This window comes from Apiospora phragmitis (assembly GCF_038363925.1).
Source record: "Apiospora phragmitis strain CBS 135458 chromosome Unknown utg000011l:1.0-3236445.0:1.0-3240683.0, whole genome shotgun sequence".
In the NCBI taxonomy this organism is placed as follows: domain Eukaryota; kingdom Fungi; phylum Ascomycota; class Sordariomycetes; order Amphisphaeriales; family Apiosporaceae; genus Apiospora; species Apiospora phragmitis.
The window spans coordinates 2994081-3007874 of NW_027117411.1; the positions used below are offsets into that span (position 1 = coordinate 2994081).

The 13794-nt window shown below is 53.8% G+C and overlaps 5 protein-coding genes across 5 annotated transcripts; 2 read left to right on the forward strand and 3 right to left on the reverse strand.

Moving 5' to 3' along the window:
• Nucleotides 1–318: 318 nt before the first annotated feature.
• Nucleotides 319–845, forward strand: PG994_013661 (uncharacterized protein; the record flags this gene model as incomplete). Its single annotated transcript, XM_066865070.1, has 2 exons — nucleotides 319–333; nucleotides 612–845. The coding sequence occupies 2 exons, from the start codon at nucleotides 319–321 to the stop codon at nucleotides 843–845; spliced, it is 249 nt and encodes an 82-aa protein (XP_066710031.1).
• A 721-nt stretch (nucleotides 846–1566) lies between these two features.
• On the reverse strand, nucleotides 1567–3064 carry PG994_013662 (FAD binding domain-containing protein; the record flags this gene model as incomplete). Its single annotated transcript, XM_066865071.1, is given in 5 exon segments — nucleotides 1567–1651; nucleotides 1707–2037; nucleotides 2107–2162; nucleotides 2228–2866; nucleotides 2880–3064. The coding sequence occupies 5 exon segments, from the start codon at nucleotides 3062–3064 to the stop codon at nucleotides 1567–1569; spliced, it is 1296 nt and encodes a 431-aa protein (XP_066710032.1).
• Nucleotides 3065–4217: 1153 nt separating this feature from the next.
• PG994_013663 (oxidoreductase vrtI) lies at nucleotides 4218–5473 on the reverse strand (the record flags this gene model as incomplete). Its single annotated transcript, XM_066865072.1, has 3 exons — nucleotides 4218–4949; nucleotides 5037–5103; nucleotides 5184–5473. 3 exons carry the CDS (start codon nucleotides 5471–5473, stop codon nucleotides 4218–4220), a joined length of 1089 nt encoding a protein of 362 aa, XP_066710033.1.
• A 1105-nt stretch (nucleotides 5474–6578) lies between these two features.
• On the reverse strand, nucleotides 6579–7442 carry PG994_013664 (uncharacterized protein; the record flags this gene model as incomplete). Its single annotated transcript, XM_066865073.1, has 1 exon — nucleotides 6579–7442. The coding sequence occupies one exon, from the start codon at nucleotides 7440–7442 to the stop codon at nucleotides 6579–6581; it is 864 nt and encodes a 287-aa protein (XP_066710034.1).
• Nucleotides 7443–11996: 4554 nt separating this feature from the next.
• Nucleotides 11997–13206, forward strand: PG994_013665 (uncharacterized protein; the record flags this gene model as incomplete). The annotated part of the gene is made up of 2 exons (XM_066865074.1): nucleotides 11997–12357; nucleotides 12443–13206. 2 exons carry the CDS (start codon nucleotides 11997–11999, stop codon nucleotides 13204–13206), a joined length of 1125 nt encoding a protein of 374 aa, XP_066710035.1.
• Between the last annotated feature and the right edge of the window lie 588 nt (nucleotides 13207–13794).

The window sequence follows — 13794 nt, forward strand, 5'->3', positions numbered from 1 at the left end:
TTTCTCGCGTGTTGTGTTACTGGCGAGTCATGCCGCCGGTAAGCGACTTTCAAGTTTGATTCCTTCCTGTTCCAGCGTTTATTCCTCCTTATTCTGATGTTTATTCCCCGTTATCCCAGTATCTTAGGAGGAGTGGACTCACCGTTTATTTGAGGGGTTGTCTTAATTCCATCTTGTGACATACCGTTTATCCTAAAAAGTGTAATACTAACGCCAAGAGTTGGTAGGGGGTCGGGTTCATCCGATCAGATTGGTTGCGACAGGGATTCGCAAACCACTGAAGTGTATGAGGCTCTGCTCTTCTAAAAGCCGCATGTTATGCACGCAGTATCAGTAGGCGTTGGACGTTCCTTCACTTTTTTCTTCAACCAAGCCACCCCTTAGTTTTTCCAAGATGGGCGATTTGACAACCTCCCTGACTTCGATAGTCTACCTCGAGTGGAAGGCATGTCCAAGGGGTGCGCATGGGGACTCTTGTATTAAGTGGCCTGCTGCCAGCTGGATATCTTGAAGTCTGACGTTCAGGCCGGTAAGGAGCAACTACAGGGGTCGGCGGATCACCTCGCATACGACCCCGAGAAGCGCATCCCGTCCATTGACCACTGGCACAGTACGAGCCCGTGAGTCGGCACACCATCACGGTCGAGGACCTGGAGGCGGTGGCGGCGCACCAGGGGGCGGATTTCAAGAAGGGCGACCTTCTGGTCGTACACACCGGCATGGCGGAGGACATCGCGCCGATGAACGCGGAGCAGCAGCTGCAGAAGATGATGGACGGGCAGGGTGGCTTGATCGGTATCGAGGGTAACGAGAAAGCCGCAAAGGTAATCATGTATAGCGCATAAACCCCTTCTCCCGAACACGCACCCAATGACACAGCAATTTCATGGCCGACCCTCGGAGTCCAGTGGTTCTGGAACCAGCACTTCGCTGCCGTGGCGGCTGACGACCTGTCCTTCGAAGTGACCCGCCGCAGAAACCAGACGGCACTGTGGGCGATGGTGGCGACCTAGGTAAGCAAAAACCAAACGATCAATTATCAACCGCCTCGAAGTTCTCATCACTGAATCTCGACGATATCCCAGTACTTCACCCTTACTTCTTGAGTCTCTTTGGTTTGACCATCGGTGAGATCTGGAACCTCAAAGCACTCTCCGAGTATTGCGCCAAAACGGGCTGATACACCTTTCTGCTCACCTCAGCGCCACTCAATATGTAAGTATAGGTCCAGGTGACGCAGCGGTCAGGTTCTCTCCGCGTAAGACACGCGCTAATCCCCATCGTAATCCGGGCTTGGTTGCGTCGCCGCCCAACGCTCTAGCGTTAATGTAGAAAAATGCCAGATCGATTCGACCTCGACAAAAAATGCAAACGAAACATGAATAAAACATGCGTTTATGGCCAGCCTGTCTAACCTTGTTTGCAGTGGAAGACCGCAGATTCCTGGAAGCTAGCTGTTGACTGGCTAACTGTCATATAAACCATATGCGTGCCCCGGCATGAGTATGTAGCACATAATATAGGCTCGTTTCGGTTTGATAGACCGGTTGCGACCAATAAATGTCTCTAAAATGGTTCTGACCTGAAAGCCGCTTCAGCCTCTGCATATGCGTCGTAGGACCACATCCATGTTTGTGCCAGACGCCCAATCCTATTCCTGAAGTCAGTCGAGAGAGTGTATTGACATGGGGGGGCATCATACATACTCAAGTCTGGGACACGAAGAACCAGCCCCTGGCGCCGAACTCTCTTCGTCGTTTCTGCAGCCACCACCAGTCGTAGCTCGCAATTGGCTTTCGAAGACAACCGTCTCCTCCCGCATCCTCTGCGCTCGCGCGTTTCGTATTCTAACATATAGGGCAGTGGCTGCAGGAAGCTGTGACACGCTACGCACGTGGCCGAGTAGGCAGCCTATGGTTGCTGCGTCCTCGAGGTCCAGGCTCAGGCCCTGGCTCAGAAAGGGGGACATGGTGTTTGCGGCGTCGCCGACGAGAATGCTCGTGCCCTGCGGCGAACAATTCTCTGGTAGTTCTGGTACTTTTGGTGCGACGTGTTTGTGTCAGCTACTGGTCGACTCTCGTGGCTGGGATGCGTGAAACAACTAACAGTGTACCGCTGTCCATTTGTTCACTCTCTGCGCAGCATCGATCATGGAAGACAGCCTAGACCATAATCAACGTCTAGGAAAGCCACTTGTAGTGTTAAAGGGGCTCAGTATGCCACTTACAAGACGTCCCAGTCCTTGAAGTAATATCCGAGCTCGTCCGTTGGTGTGGTAGTCGCTCCATGCAGGAGTTGGTTATGTGGAATAAGAACCATCATGCTCAACTGGGCACCTCTCTTCATTGGAAAGGCGGAGACGTATGATCCATTTCCGACCCATGTGCGGATGAAAGCGGCGTCCATAAAGGCTAGCAAAGCAGGATCGTGCACCGTGAAACGATCCACGGTGATGCGGTACGCGACGTATCTCGTAGCTGCTGGATCCACAGGTCTGTCAAGTATGATATTCCTCAGCCGCGAATTGGTGCCTTCGGCGATAACCACTAGGTCTCCGCAGTGCATCGCGCCGCTCTCGAGCTGTATCGTCACGCCTCCATCATCATCTTCGTCGTCCAGACTCGTGACGCGAGCGCCGAAGCGGACCGTGGCCCCAACCTCTTGAGCTCGGTGCAGTAGTGCCGCTTGTAGATCGACTCGGTGGAACGTCAATGGCGGCTGGGACTCCTTTTGATGCGAATTTGCGCTATCACCATCCTCGCCAGCCGTCCACAGATCGGGGCTGAGTGGTGCCCCGTAAGAGTCACACAGTTGCCACCGCGCGATGGGTGTGTGGTTGTTGCCTGCTTCTGGAACGCCGCCATCACTAACACCAATACCCCATCTTGAAAGCAGCCTGGTCCCGTTTTGGGCAGGTCAGCACTCCAGACCCGAAGGGGTGTGGCTGCGGGGCTGCCTCGAACACGGTGGCTTTGTGTCCGGCAAGCGACACGGAAATGGTTGTGGCTAAGCCGCTTAGCCCGCCTCCAACAATGAGAACATGGAGAGGCGACTCGAAGGCCATTTCCATTGGCAGTTCCATGTATTGTCACTGGCTAATAAGACGATGTGCTTAAGGAAGCTCACTAAGAAGTCGAATGCCATGCGTCAGCGGCTGCAGAAGGGCGACAAAGTGCATCATCAGAAACAGGCTTTCACATTTTTCAGATTCAAGCGATGTTGAAAAGCCAAGCTCAAGGACAAATTGGAATGCAGGTTTTACCCCTCAACGCAAAATCCCAAAAGGGGCAACGCCGGATGTCATTGTGTTGTGGCCTGAGATCGGCGTTGGAGAAGTGGAGGGGGGCCGAGGGAGCCTCACCCGCATACGCCAAGGAGGTCCGTAGCAGGCTAGGCTGGTTTAGATAAACCAATGGACTGCAGTTCAGGATCCTGCCACCATTGACATACGGAATAACGCCTCCCGGACCGTCCAATAATTAATTACACGTCTAAATCGGAATCGACGTCGAAGAACATTTCAACGCTTCAGATTTTCGACAGCTATTCCAGCGTTGATTCCATGGTAAGTACACATTGAGCGCTTTGGCGGGCGTTTATTCCAGTGTATAGTTGACTAGGTACGGTTAGCCTAAGCGCTAATTAGATCCAGTCTTTACTGCTACGGGTGCGTGCCCGCTTCACCAAGCCGAGATCGCGAATCAGCAGGGGACAGGGGGAGCCAAGCCGGCCATCAGAAGTTGATGGCCACTCAATAGTGCATGATCGAGTACTGCTGCTACTAAAGCAATGCTGATAAAAGGTTTAACCCAAATGCATTACATGACGTGGTGTGCTGTACTGAGCTGGGTTATTCTCCAACGCGGTGGCTGGCCCAAACTGCTCCCCTGGCAATTCAAGGTGTTGCGCAAGTTGGGACGAACCTGAACAATCTATCGCGGTAACGCATGCCATATTGACTCCAGCAATGGCAGTTTCTGGTACATACGACCATATCCTGCTGAATACTAGGGATCCCGTCCGCTCTCCCATATATAAGCAGCAGAGAGCCGAATTAGTACTAGGGTCGGTGACGACCTGGGAATCCTCGGTGTTGTATGTTTATGCACTTTTTGCTACCTGGCATTACCTACGAAAACGCGCAATTTAGTGTCTCAATCTTTGGATTTACTATGTACATATGGGCATGAATGGGTAGCTATAATGATCGTCTCTTCCTAAACCACCGTGATCGGCTGCGCCGCAGCTGGGGGCGCCGCCGCGATGACCTCGACGCCGTCCTCGAGCTCCTCGGCCTCGGGTTCGTGCATGCCGCCGAGGATCATATGGGCGGGCGCCTGCTTCTGCAGCTCGGCGTCGGTGGTGAAGGCGAAGAACTTCTCGTCGTGCCACTGGCCGGCCGTGACGTAGCGGCCGGCGGGGTCCGTGAACATGGTCGTGTCCTCGGCGCGCAGGAAGTAGGCGATGGAGTAGCGGTGCTGCGCGTAGTCGTACGGCACGACGCGGTGGATGCACGACTGCATCGTGTGTCCGCTCGCGAACCGCAGCGAGTCGCCGACGTTGACGATGGCGCAGCCTTGCTTGGGTTTCACGAAGCCGAACTCGCGCGCGCCGGGCGGACGGATCTGCATGCCCCACTCGTGGCTGAAGAGCAGGGTGAGCGACGAGATGTCTGTGTGCTTCTGGTGCCCGATCTGCTTGTCCTTGGCCGGGTCCGACGGGATGTAGTGCATCATGGCCAGCGTCGTCGTCGAGGGCTTGTCGTTGCGGTGCGAGCACTCGAACCGCGACGCGCCCGTCAGGCCCAGGCCGGTGGAGAGGGCCGACAGGATGGCTTTGGTCACCACGTTGCTGCCGGCGATGGCGTTCTCGAGCACCTTGATGTCGCCGCTGTTCTTGATCACGTCGGGGATGTGCGGGCTGTCCCGCTGGATCTCGTCGCGGGCGACCTTGCACAGAGTGTCAGTGGTTTGCTCGGTGAATGAAGATTGAACTGGAACGGAAAGGCGGGGGTGTTAGGAGTTGCGCTGTCTTACCTTGATCATCTCGTAGCCGTCTTTGGTTCCCTCAAGGACACCAGTTCGGGAAGCAATGGGTTCATATCTAGACCATCGAGCCAAGGTCAGTATAATATCTCAACTTGGTGGCACAATGCGGGGTGGCTTGTGTTACTGGAAACGTACCCAAGATGAGGCGAGACTAGACCGTATTGGTTCTTCTCCTCGATGGGCGCCTCGAAGAAGCGGTGCATCAGGTCGAGCGTCTTCTCCTGGTCCTCGAGCAGGCGGCGGCCGTCGATGCCGGAGAGGTCGATGTAGAAGTAGCCCTGCGTCTGGCAAATGCGGACGGCCTTCTCGACCTCCTTGGGCTCCTGGCAGAGGATCTTGGAGAAGTTGACCGTCTCCATGGGGTAGACGGGGACCTGCTTCCCGTTCCACTGGACGGTCTCGGGCACTTCGTTGGTGACACCCATGGTTGCTATTAGAATGTGCCGCTGTCTGTGTTGATGAGAGTGAAAGAACGGAGTTGAGTTTAGGGTGGTTGGTATTGTCGATAAGGGGGCGAGACTTCGAGATCCCCCCTTTTTGCTCCGTCTCCCTCCCCCTTTTATAGATGGTTCCGAGACGCTCTTGGCTTGGCTGCATGCCACCGGAAGGTCGATTCCGCCTACTCAGGATCGCCTCCGTGATGTAGTCTATGCGCCATTGAACCTACATCCCATTACCCCAACGTTGTGCAATGCCGGATCTGGGCTTTCTGTGCCCCTCACCTGCTTCATTTATCGGTCATGCATCGGCCATTTCGCCATATTCTCTGCTCCCGCTCATTGAAACAAGCCAAGACCCAATCGCAGGAGCGCCGCGGTATCATATGGCCACCTATGATAGCTCATCACGACGTTTTCGATGATGCTCCTTTCCTTGGCGCGTCGTACATTATTCGGAACACGTGCCTCGGCAGCCATGTCTCAGCAAGTAAAGATTCGCGGCGGCATAGATAATATATCGCTGCAGCCTGCTAAAAGATGGTTCGCGTGAGGGGATCCTGCATGGACGTCGCAATGCCCAGAGGTCTTGTGTTGGGGTACGCCTATAGCAGAGTCGCACGCCAAGGCCCGGTAGATACCCCAACAGCTCCCCGAGTTACGCGCGGCGCGACGGCATTGGTCGTCAATACTTGGCGCAGGAGCTGCAGAAATATCCACTTGCACTTTGAGATAGATTGATTGCCACGACAAACCCCGCACCGTCTACGCGACATTTCGAAATCAGGGTGGGCAATCAATGAAGACGCCACTCGGGCTCCTGAGGGACCTATCGCCCCGGATATGGATCGGCACCCGCAGCATTGCCGGCCGAGAGATAAGGGCAGTTGTCAATGGACTGCAGAGCGGCAGTCTCGATTATGTCGTGAGATTCAATAAACAACAACTTTCTGTACAGCCATCGTCGATGGAATCAAATTTCAGGGATGATGATGTTGAGTCATGATAAGCTTAAATAATGTTGCTATTGAAGTGATCAGATGAACTCAAACCCAAAACACCAAGACTTTGAAGTCCATAGGTATAAATCTAGCTAGTCATCGTAGAGAACCAAGCATCGGACCTCGATGCTCTGCCGTGACTCCAGATCTTTGTAAGCTGGATCTTCGACCGCCGAGTGCAGCGCCCGTCGCGCGACGGAGCGGTCCGAGTCGAAGCACTTGATCAGCAGCACCTCGTTGGGCGAGAGCCCGTGCTTGAAGTACCACCTGTGCGCCGGGTTGTGCCGCACCACCCACTGCTCCCCGTGATAGTCGTCCTCCACCATAATCGCGCTGACCAGGTCTTCGTCCGGCACCGTGTTCGCGTCCGCGACAGCCACGGGGTCCTTGAGGACGGTCCGGATCGGCCGCCACACGTTGATGATCTGGTACCGCTTCCCCTGGCGGATCATCTCATCGGCTTCGTCTTGAGGCAGCTCCCACCGCAGTCGCAGCTCCGCTCCGGCGTAGGACTGATCCACGTGCGTCTTGGTCACGGGCCCGCGGTTCGCGAGGTTCTGGAGGCCCAGGTGGTGCCACTGTGTCGGCCCCCGCCGCACCTTGTGGTTGAAGATGTGCACACGGCGCGCGCCCGTCGTCTGCTTCAGCAGCGCGGCGCACTCGGGGTAGTAGTCGTCCCGAATGCGCTGCTCGTCGACGAAGTCTTTTTCGTGGCTCGGGTGCTGCAGGTACTGGAAGCCTTGGCCGTCCAGGGTGAAGTCGCCCTCGCGGCTGGTCACGTCCGCGACGGTGAAGCGGTGCGGCAGGTGCGGGCGCTCGTTGGTGATCCGGCCCTTGCCGATGTAGATGGGCGTCGGGCTCGAGCCGTCGTCGGGGTCGTCCCAGTAGTTCAAGATGGCGGAGATGTTGTGCGGCTCGTGCCCATTGGCAACCGGTGCCGTTGTGATTTTCGTCATTTTGAGTATTTGTCCTGATTTGAAGAACAGACTTTGTTTAGAGGAAGTCGAGTAAACGGCTGTTGTGAGTTTCTGGAGGCAAGGGAGGGACTTGCCGAAGGATGTGGGGCCCTTGGCTGGGCATTCGGAAGACCCGATTAGGCCTTGTCATCGATTTACCCCTTCCCCGCCTACCCTCCCGACGGCATATTACCTTTTCAGATTTGAGTTTCATTCGTTCAATATCAGATGAACGGACTCAGGAGTCAGATGAGATGACGTTCGTAATAATGAAAATGAAATCTCTATGTAACTGTAAATCTTCGTGCTACACTATCATAGATGACGACTCCTTTTCTGCTCATGGTATGCTCAGTGACACTACTACATCTGTGTCTTTATCTAAATGCATACGGAGTGAGTCCCGCAGTCTCTCATTTCGAGAGAGACAATACCAACGTAGGGAGCCCGATAATGGGATTAATAACGGTCATGTCTACATCCGACACGGCTCGCCCAAATCCCAGTCGTCATATCTTAGGCATTCGTATCCTCCCATGATCGAGTCTCCTTATTGAGCCTACTAGCAATACGCTTGCATATAAATCCTACTGTTCCCGCCCTCTCGCCTCTCCGGAAATCCTTATCAAACTAGCGTGATTTCCTGGATGTCAACGCCTCGCTCTCGGAGGGCTGTGCTCGTCATCCTCGGATCGTAATTGATCAGCTCTCCCGTAACTCTGTCCCTGAATCGGCAGCAATGTCTGGGATCAATCCTTTTCCGTATAAAAGGGACCGACTCCCACTCCGGCGGCACTGGTATCTTGTCCAACCGGGGGTCGGTTTTCACCCTCGCACGTGTCGCCAAATTCTTGTATACAATACCTTTGTCCCCATATCTTCCATACCCATCATACTGTGCGCGCCACCCATCAGGTAGCGGACCAAGCAAGGCCTCACCGTCCATGACGCCATCTAGGTAAACGAGGCCAATCACCTCGAACGTATTGCCCTTGTCGCCTACAGCACGGATAACTGAGGGGGAAATGGCAGCCAAGTGGTATGAATACGGTATCATCTGCGGCAAATGAATCAATAATGTGATCAGAGAATCGCTGAGGAAAGTGTCCAATTTGGACTCTAGCCATGAATTGCTGATAGGGTAGTTAGGGTAAGTGACGAGTAGAGTACTTACCCGGCTTTACCTCGGACACACTAACACAACCTGGCCGACCTCGTCTTGTCAGAAACAGTTTCGATCCGGGCCAAACGGATTCTCGAATGACTTCGTTAGCTGCCCGCCATCTGGGATGGCTCTCCTCTGACTCTAGCGTGAATCGTGGATTTTGTAAGACATCGTCTCGGAACCTCCTTCGAGTGGGGGTCGCAAGGGGAGGAGCCACGAACCGTTCAGCCATGAGACCTTGATTGAACGCGTCAATGTAGCCATCTATACTGATCCGGTATTTGTCAGTACTTGGCATCGTGACCCCCTGAATTCCTTGTTCCAGCAATGCCTTGAGCTTCCCAAACGCATCGGCCACACGCCCAATATCCTCGATAATGATGGACGACACGGGTTCATGCAAGACAACTCCTCGGATATGTAAACAGTCATTATTTTCAACCCCAAAGGACATTTCTGCACAGAACTGCCCCGAGGCTGACACATTTCCATGGCACGTCATCATGCAACCCCTATCCCGCCAGTCAGGCACCCAACTTGGCCAAGGTTGAAATTTGGTGTCTGTTGCTGCTGAAGGACACCGAGCCAACGGCAAGAGATCACTCCTATTCTGCAGGGTAGCGTACGTGATGAAAAAGTGTTTGTATACGAGTCGGAAATCGGTACTGTAGTCGACATACAATGCTTCTTGAAGCTCCGGGGTGCCAGGCTGAGGAGCCCGTAGATGATGTCTCTGGGATCAGAGCAGTGGCGGTTACGAGTAAGGCTGGAGAGTTCGAGATCAAACTGACCCTCAGAAGCAGCACCGCATAGCCCAGCAAGTGCTCGAATGTGTTCGAGCGCTTTGAAACGGCCGATCTTTGGACATAAACATTTTACGGCATGTCGGAACAACAACCAAGGTATCTTGTGGGATCCGCATTGCAAAACGGAATCGAGCTTCCCCCTTTGGATTTCTTGAACGACCCAGACCCGCCAGAACCACGGCCTGTCAATCAGACGGATGACTGCTGTCCAGAAGACGTCGTCGAAAGGCAAGTCCACCTTGAAATAATGCCATGTGGGCTCTGTTGTATCTGGAGAAGGCACAACGCTATATTTGTCGTGCAACATGATCTCGGCTTGCTCTCCTATATGGGCCAACCCTTCCAAAGCCTTTCCAGCATTGTCGCGGTCAGGACCAAGCCAAGCGACTACTGTGCGCGCCCGGCTGTAAATTTGGGCCATATGCCTGACTTGGCGTCCTCGCTCTTCGGGATCATCCTGATTGATGCAGAGTGCGTCTATCCACATGACTCGTGTTTCCTTGGGTAGACGCAGGTATCGAAGCGCCTCGAAAAGATTTTCTCCAATGTGTAGCATGCCACGCGTGGGTTTGGCACTGGGTAAAGATGATGATGATGATGATGATGATGATGATGGTGCAGTCACGCCTTCTGAGCTACTGTACACCACCACAGCCGCAGTTCGGCAAGGGGAGCCCCAGGCATATAAAAGTGCATCAAAGGTTGGCGTGCCCTTGTCGGATGGCACTGGATGCATAGTGATGTCGTATGCAGTCTGGCTTATTTGAGGATTCGGATGTGTCCACGTGGTAGTTCGATCCGGCCTCCGGAATAGGACTCGACCACGGACAGTCTGGTCTGCATGCCACTTCCGAGGCAGTGTTGCTCTCACATCTTGGATGCTTAAGAGTTTTGGTTTTCTATGTGGAGGTAGAGGATTGAGGGAGACGCGGTTTAATGCGATCTCGATGGGGCAACCGTTGTTGCCGGGGAGTATGGTCACGAGGCGTATCTCGTTTTTCGACTCCTCTAAAGGTTGATACACATAGGGTTCTAGATCCTCGAGGCCGAGGCCTGGGCCCGCGTACTGACGCGTTGGTTGACCGTGTGATGCATGGCCATCTTCTTCCCCACGAGATAGCTTTTTCCGCTTTGTCGTCCTGTCCCAAACCTCATACGGCCCCGCTTTTCTCCCGGAGCTTGCGGTCGAGCTGCGTAGTTTCATGGAATACTGGTATTCCGGAATTTTCGATAAATAGAGTAAGTCATCAATCATGGAAACAATGTTACCCCTCATCTCTACCTGCCGTTTAATATGACTTTTTTACGCACCAGTTCATTGGTGCCTTAGGCCTAGCTATCCCCACCGGCAGCCAGCTGGCTGGCTGCTGCAAAATGCATCATACAGTGGCAAACCCCTATAGTAAAAAGCAAAGTAAGGGAGAACCAGAGTTGCGAATGGAGTTGGTGTCCCCTTGCCGATGTCTCCTGGCAGACTTTTTCATTCACACGTCTCCCTGCAGAGGCCGCCCTGCTTTAGTCTCCTTGCATTCGACAAACCTTCAAGACCTCAGTTCTGCCTATCTGGTTGCAGTTCGTGCTAGCGTTCAGGCTACTTTGTTGGGTGAAGGATTAAAAGGCCTAATTGTGGTTCTTGAGGTACGGGTAAAAAGCGATCTCAGGGACAGGGGTACCGAGGAGGGTACCCAACAATCGCCATTTTCGCATGCCGAGGAAGTTGGCATTGCGGATCACCGCTGCAAGCAGCAGCTTCTGCATCTGGTCAGTCTCTCCCTCCCCCACATCCCGCAATGTCAAATATGGGTTGGGATAATACTGCAGAAGGATATGTCCGTAGAAACCAAGCTTAGATGATTGGCTGGGATATCAACTTCCTTGCATCCCTTTCCCTGAGCAAGACCCCTGACATTCGGATGACCCCGACAAGGGTCTATGTCCGAAACAAGTTCCCGGTAGATCATCCCTAACCATTTCTGGCCATGAGATGACATAGGTCCCGTGCCAAAGCATCTCAACTTCGACATACATCATGTCGTTGGTTGTCACTTTGTTCTAAATTGGCTATTCTTTAACGTACTAGCTGCCTGATCCTTCCATTTCCTAGATGCAATGCAAAAAGCAATGACGAACAACCGCAAGATAGATTCGTAATATCTCCAAGATACACAGTTATGAGGAAGAACAGTGCCTGATGTCAGTCTTCAGATGCAGGAAAACAGCGGCGAGTCTATTGATACAGTTAAATAGAGTAGTTGGAGTCAATGTAACGGATTGTTCAGCGAGGGGTTAGTCGACTATTGATCGTCGTGATGCCAAGGCATCACTATTGCCGGATGGATTCTCATGCATTCAATGGGGAGCAGGTAGGTACGCAATAGCCAAGACAATCTAATATGTCGTATAAAAGGGACTTCTACCGGCAATTCCAGGATGACCTAACTCTTCAGCCACGAGACCTGGAGCAACTTCTCATCGCAATTCATAACCTCTTCATCTCAGCTGCTCGCTTTTCCCCCAAGCCTCAAAGGACGAAATTTCCCAACGCTTTGCACCATTCACGCTTCATCCCCACGATCAACCAAGATGCACTTCACAACCGCCCTCCTCACCGTCCTGGCCGCGACCCAAGCCCTCGCCCACCCGGGCGACGACGTGCGTGAAGAGGCCCTCGCGCGCCGCGCCTACCTCGAGAACGCCAAGCGCACCGACCTGAACCACTGCGCGGCCCAGCTGCGCGCCCGCGGCCACGAGCAGCGCGGTGTCCAGCGCCGCCAGGCCCTGGCCGCCGAGAACGCCAAGCGTGGTATCGTCCAGCGCGCGCCCAGCGACATCAACAAGACGCATCTCTCCACGACCGATTTCGACCAGAACACGCCACTTCACGATGTCTTTGCTGTTAATGCTTCGTGCGTGCTCAGTCCTGAGGTCACTGAAGGTCCCTACTGTAAGTCAATCCTCTGACCAAGTTTGATGTTCCAACCCACACGTACGTGCGCTCTGGTGTACATGGCTGATCATGGTTTTGGCAGATGTCGCTGGCGAGTTCGTTCGCAAGGATGTGACTGAGAAGGGCGCCGGCATTCCCCTCTACATTGACATTGATGTTCTCGACGTTACGACATGTGAGCCTGTGACCGACGTTTGGGTTGAGATCTGGTGTAAGTTTTCATTCATGAGACCAAAAGCTGTTTTTGTCCAGCCAGTTCGATTGCTGACTTTTCACTCTTTCTTTCTTCCGCCGCATAGCTTGCAACTCCACCGGTGTCTATTCGGGCGTCGGCACAGGCGCCGAGTTCAAGCCCGCCCCCGAGAACCTCAACAACACGTTCCTACGGGGCTTCCAGAAGTCCGACGCCGATGGCGCCGTGCAGTTCCTCTCTCCATCTTCCCGGGCCACTACGAGGGCCGCACGCACCACGTGCACGTCGCGGTGCACCCGGCGGGCACGTCGGAGCCGCGCGCGAACCAGACCATCGCCGACCCCCGGGTCAGCCACCTGGGCCAGATGTACTTCGACCAGGACCTGCTGGACCGGGTCGAGACGGTCGAGCCGTACGCCTCGAACCAGGCGGGCTGGACCCGCAACGCGCAGGACTTCCTGCTCATGCAGGGGCTCGCCACCAGCGACCCGCTCATGCAGTACGTCCAGCTCGGCGAGCGACTCGAGGACGGCGTGCTGGCCTGGCTCAGCTTCGGCATCAACACGACGTACTCTAAGGAGGCGTTTGTGGCGGCGACGTACTACGAGACGGGTGGCGAGGCCAACCCGGATATGATGCCCTTTGACAACTAAGGCTGCTGGTGTGAGAGATGGAGCTTCTGTTTGGCGGTCCTTGGTCGCGGGATGGGTCTCACAAGGTTCACAGTTTTCCATGCGTTTCTTTTTGTTAATCATGAACAATGCCACATACAGGAGGATGGTGGGTATGGATCCTCCTTTTGGCATAGTTTCAAGGATTTCACAGTACTGGAATAGAAGCAATGCATCTTCAAACTTCTCATGTGACCTGCTATGCCAGTGATATGTGTAGATTGTTCTTACAATCCATGGTGCTTGATGTGCTCCAGAATCATCACCAATATGTGCCACTCACCAATATTTGTTGAATTAAGTAGTATTGAAACTCAATGGCGTGACTCCCTGCACACAATCGGTACAGGATGCTTTTTCTTTGCGCCCACAATCACAAAATGCATTCTTCTGGATCCCAGTCTCCCTGCCCTTGAACCCACACTTTGGGCCAGTTACCGGAGTTCCTACTCTAAGCACTTCCCTATGATGGGTCATCGAACCTGATGCCCACACAGCATACCCCAGTCCCAAGGCCATTTTTAGCCTCTAGAAACAACAAAGCAAGTAAAATAGTATTAATATTTTCTC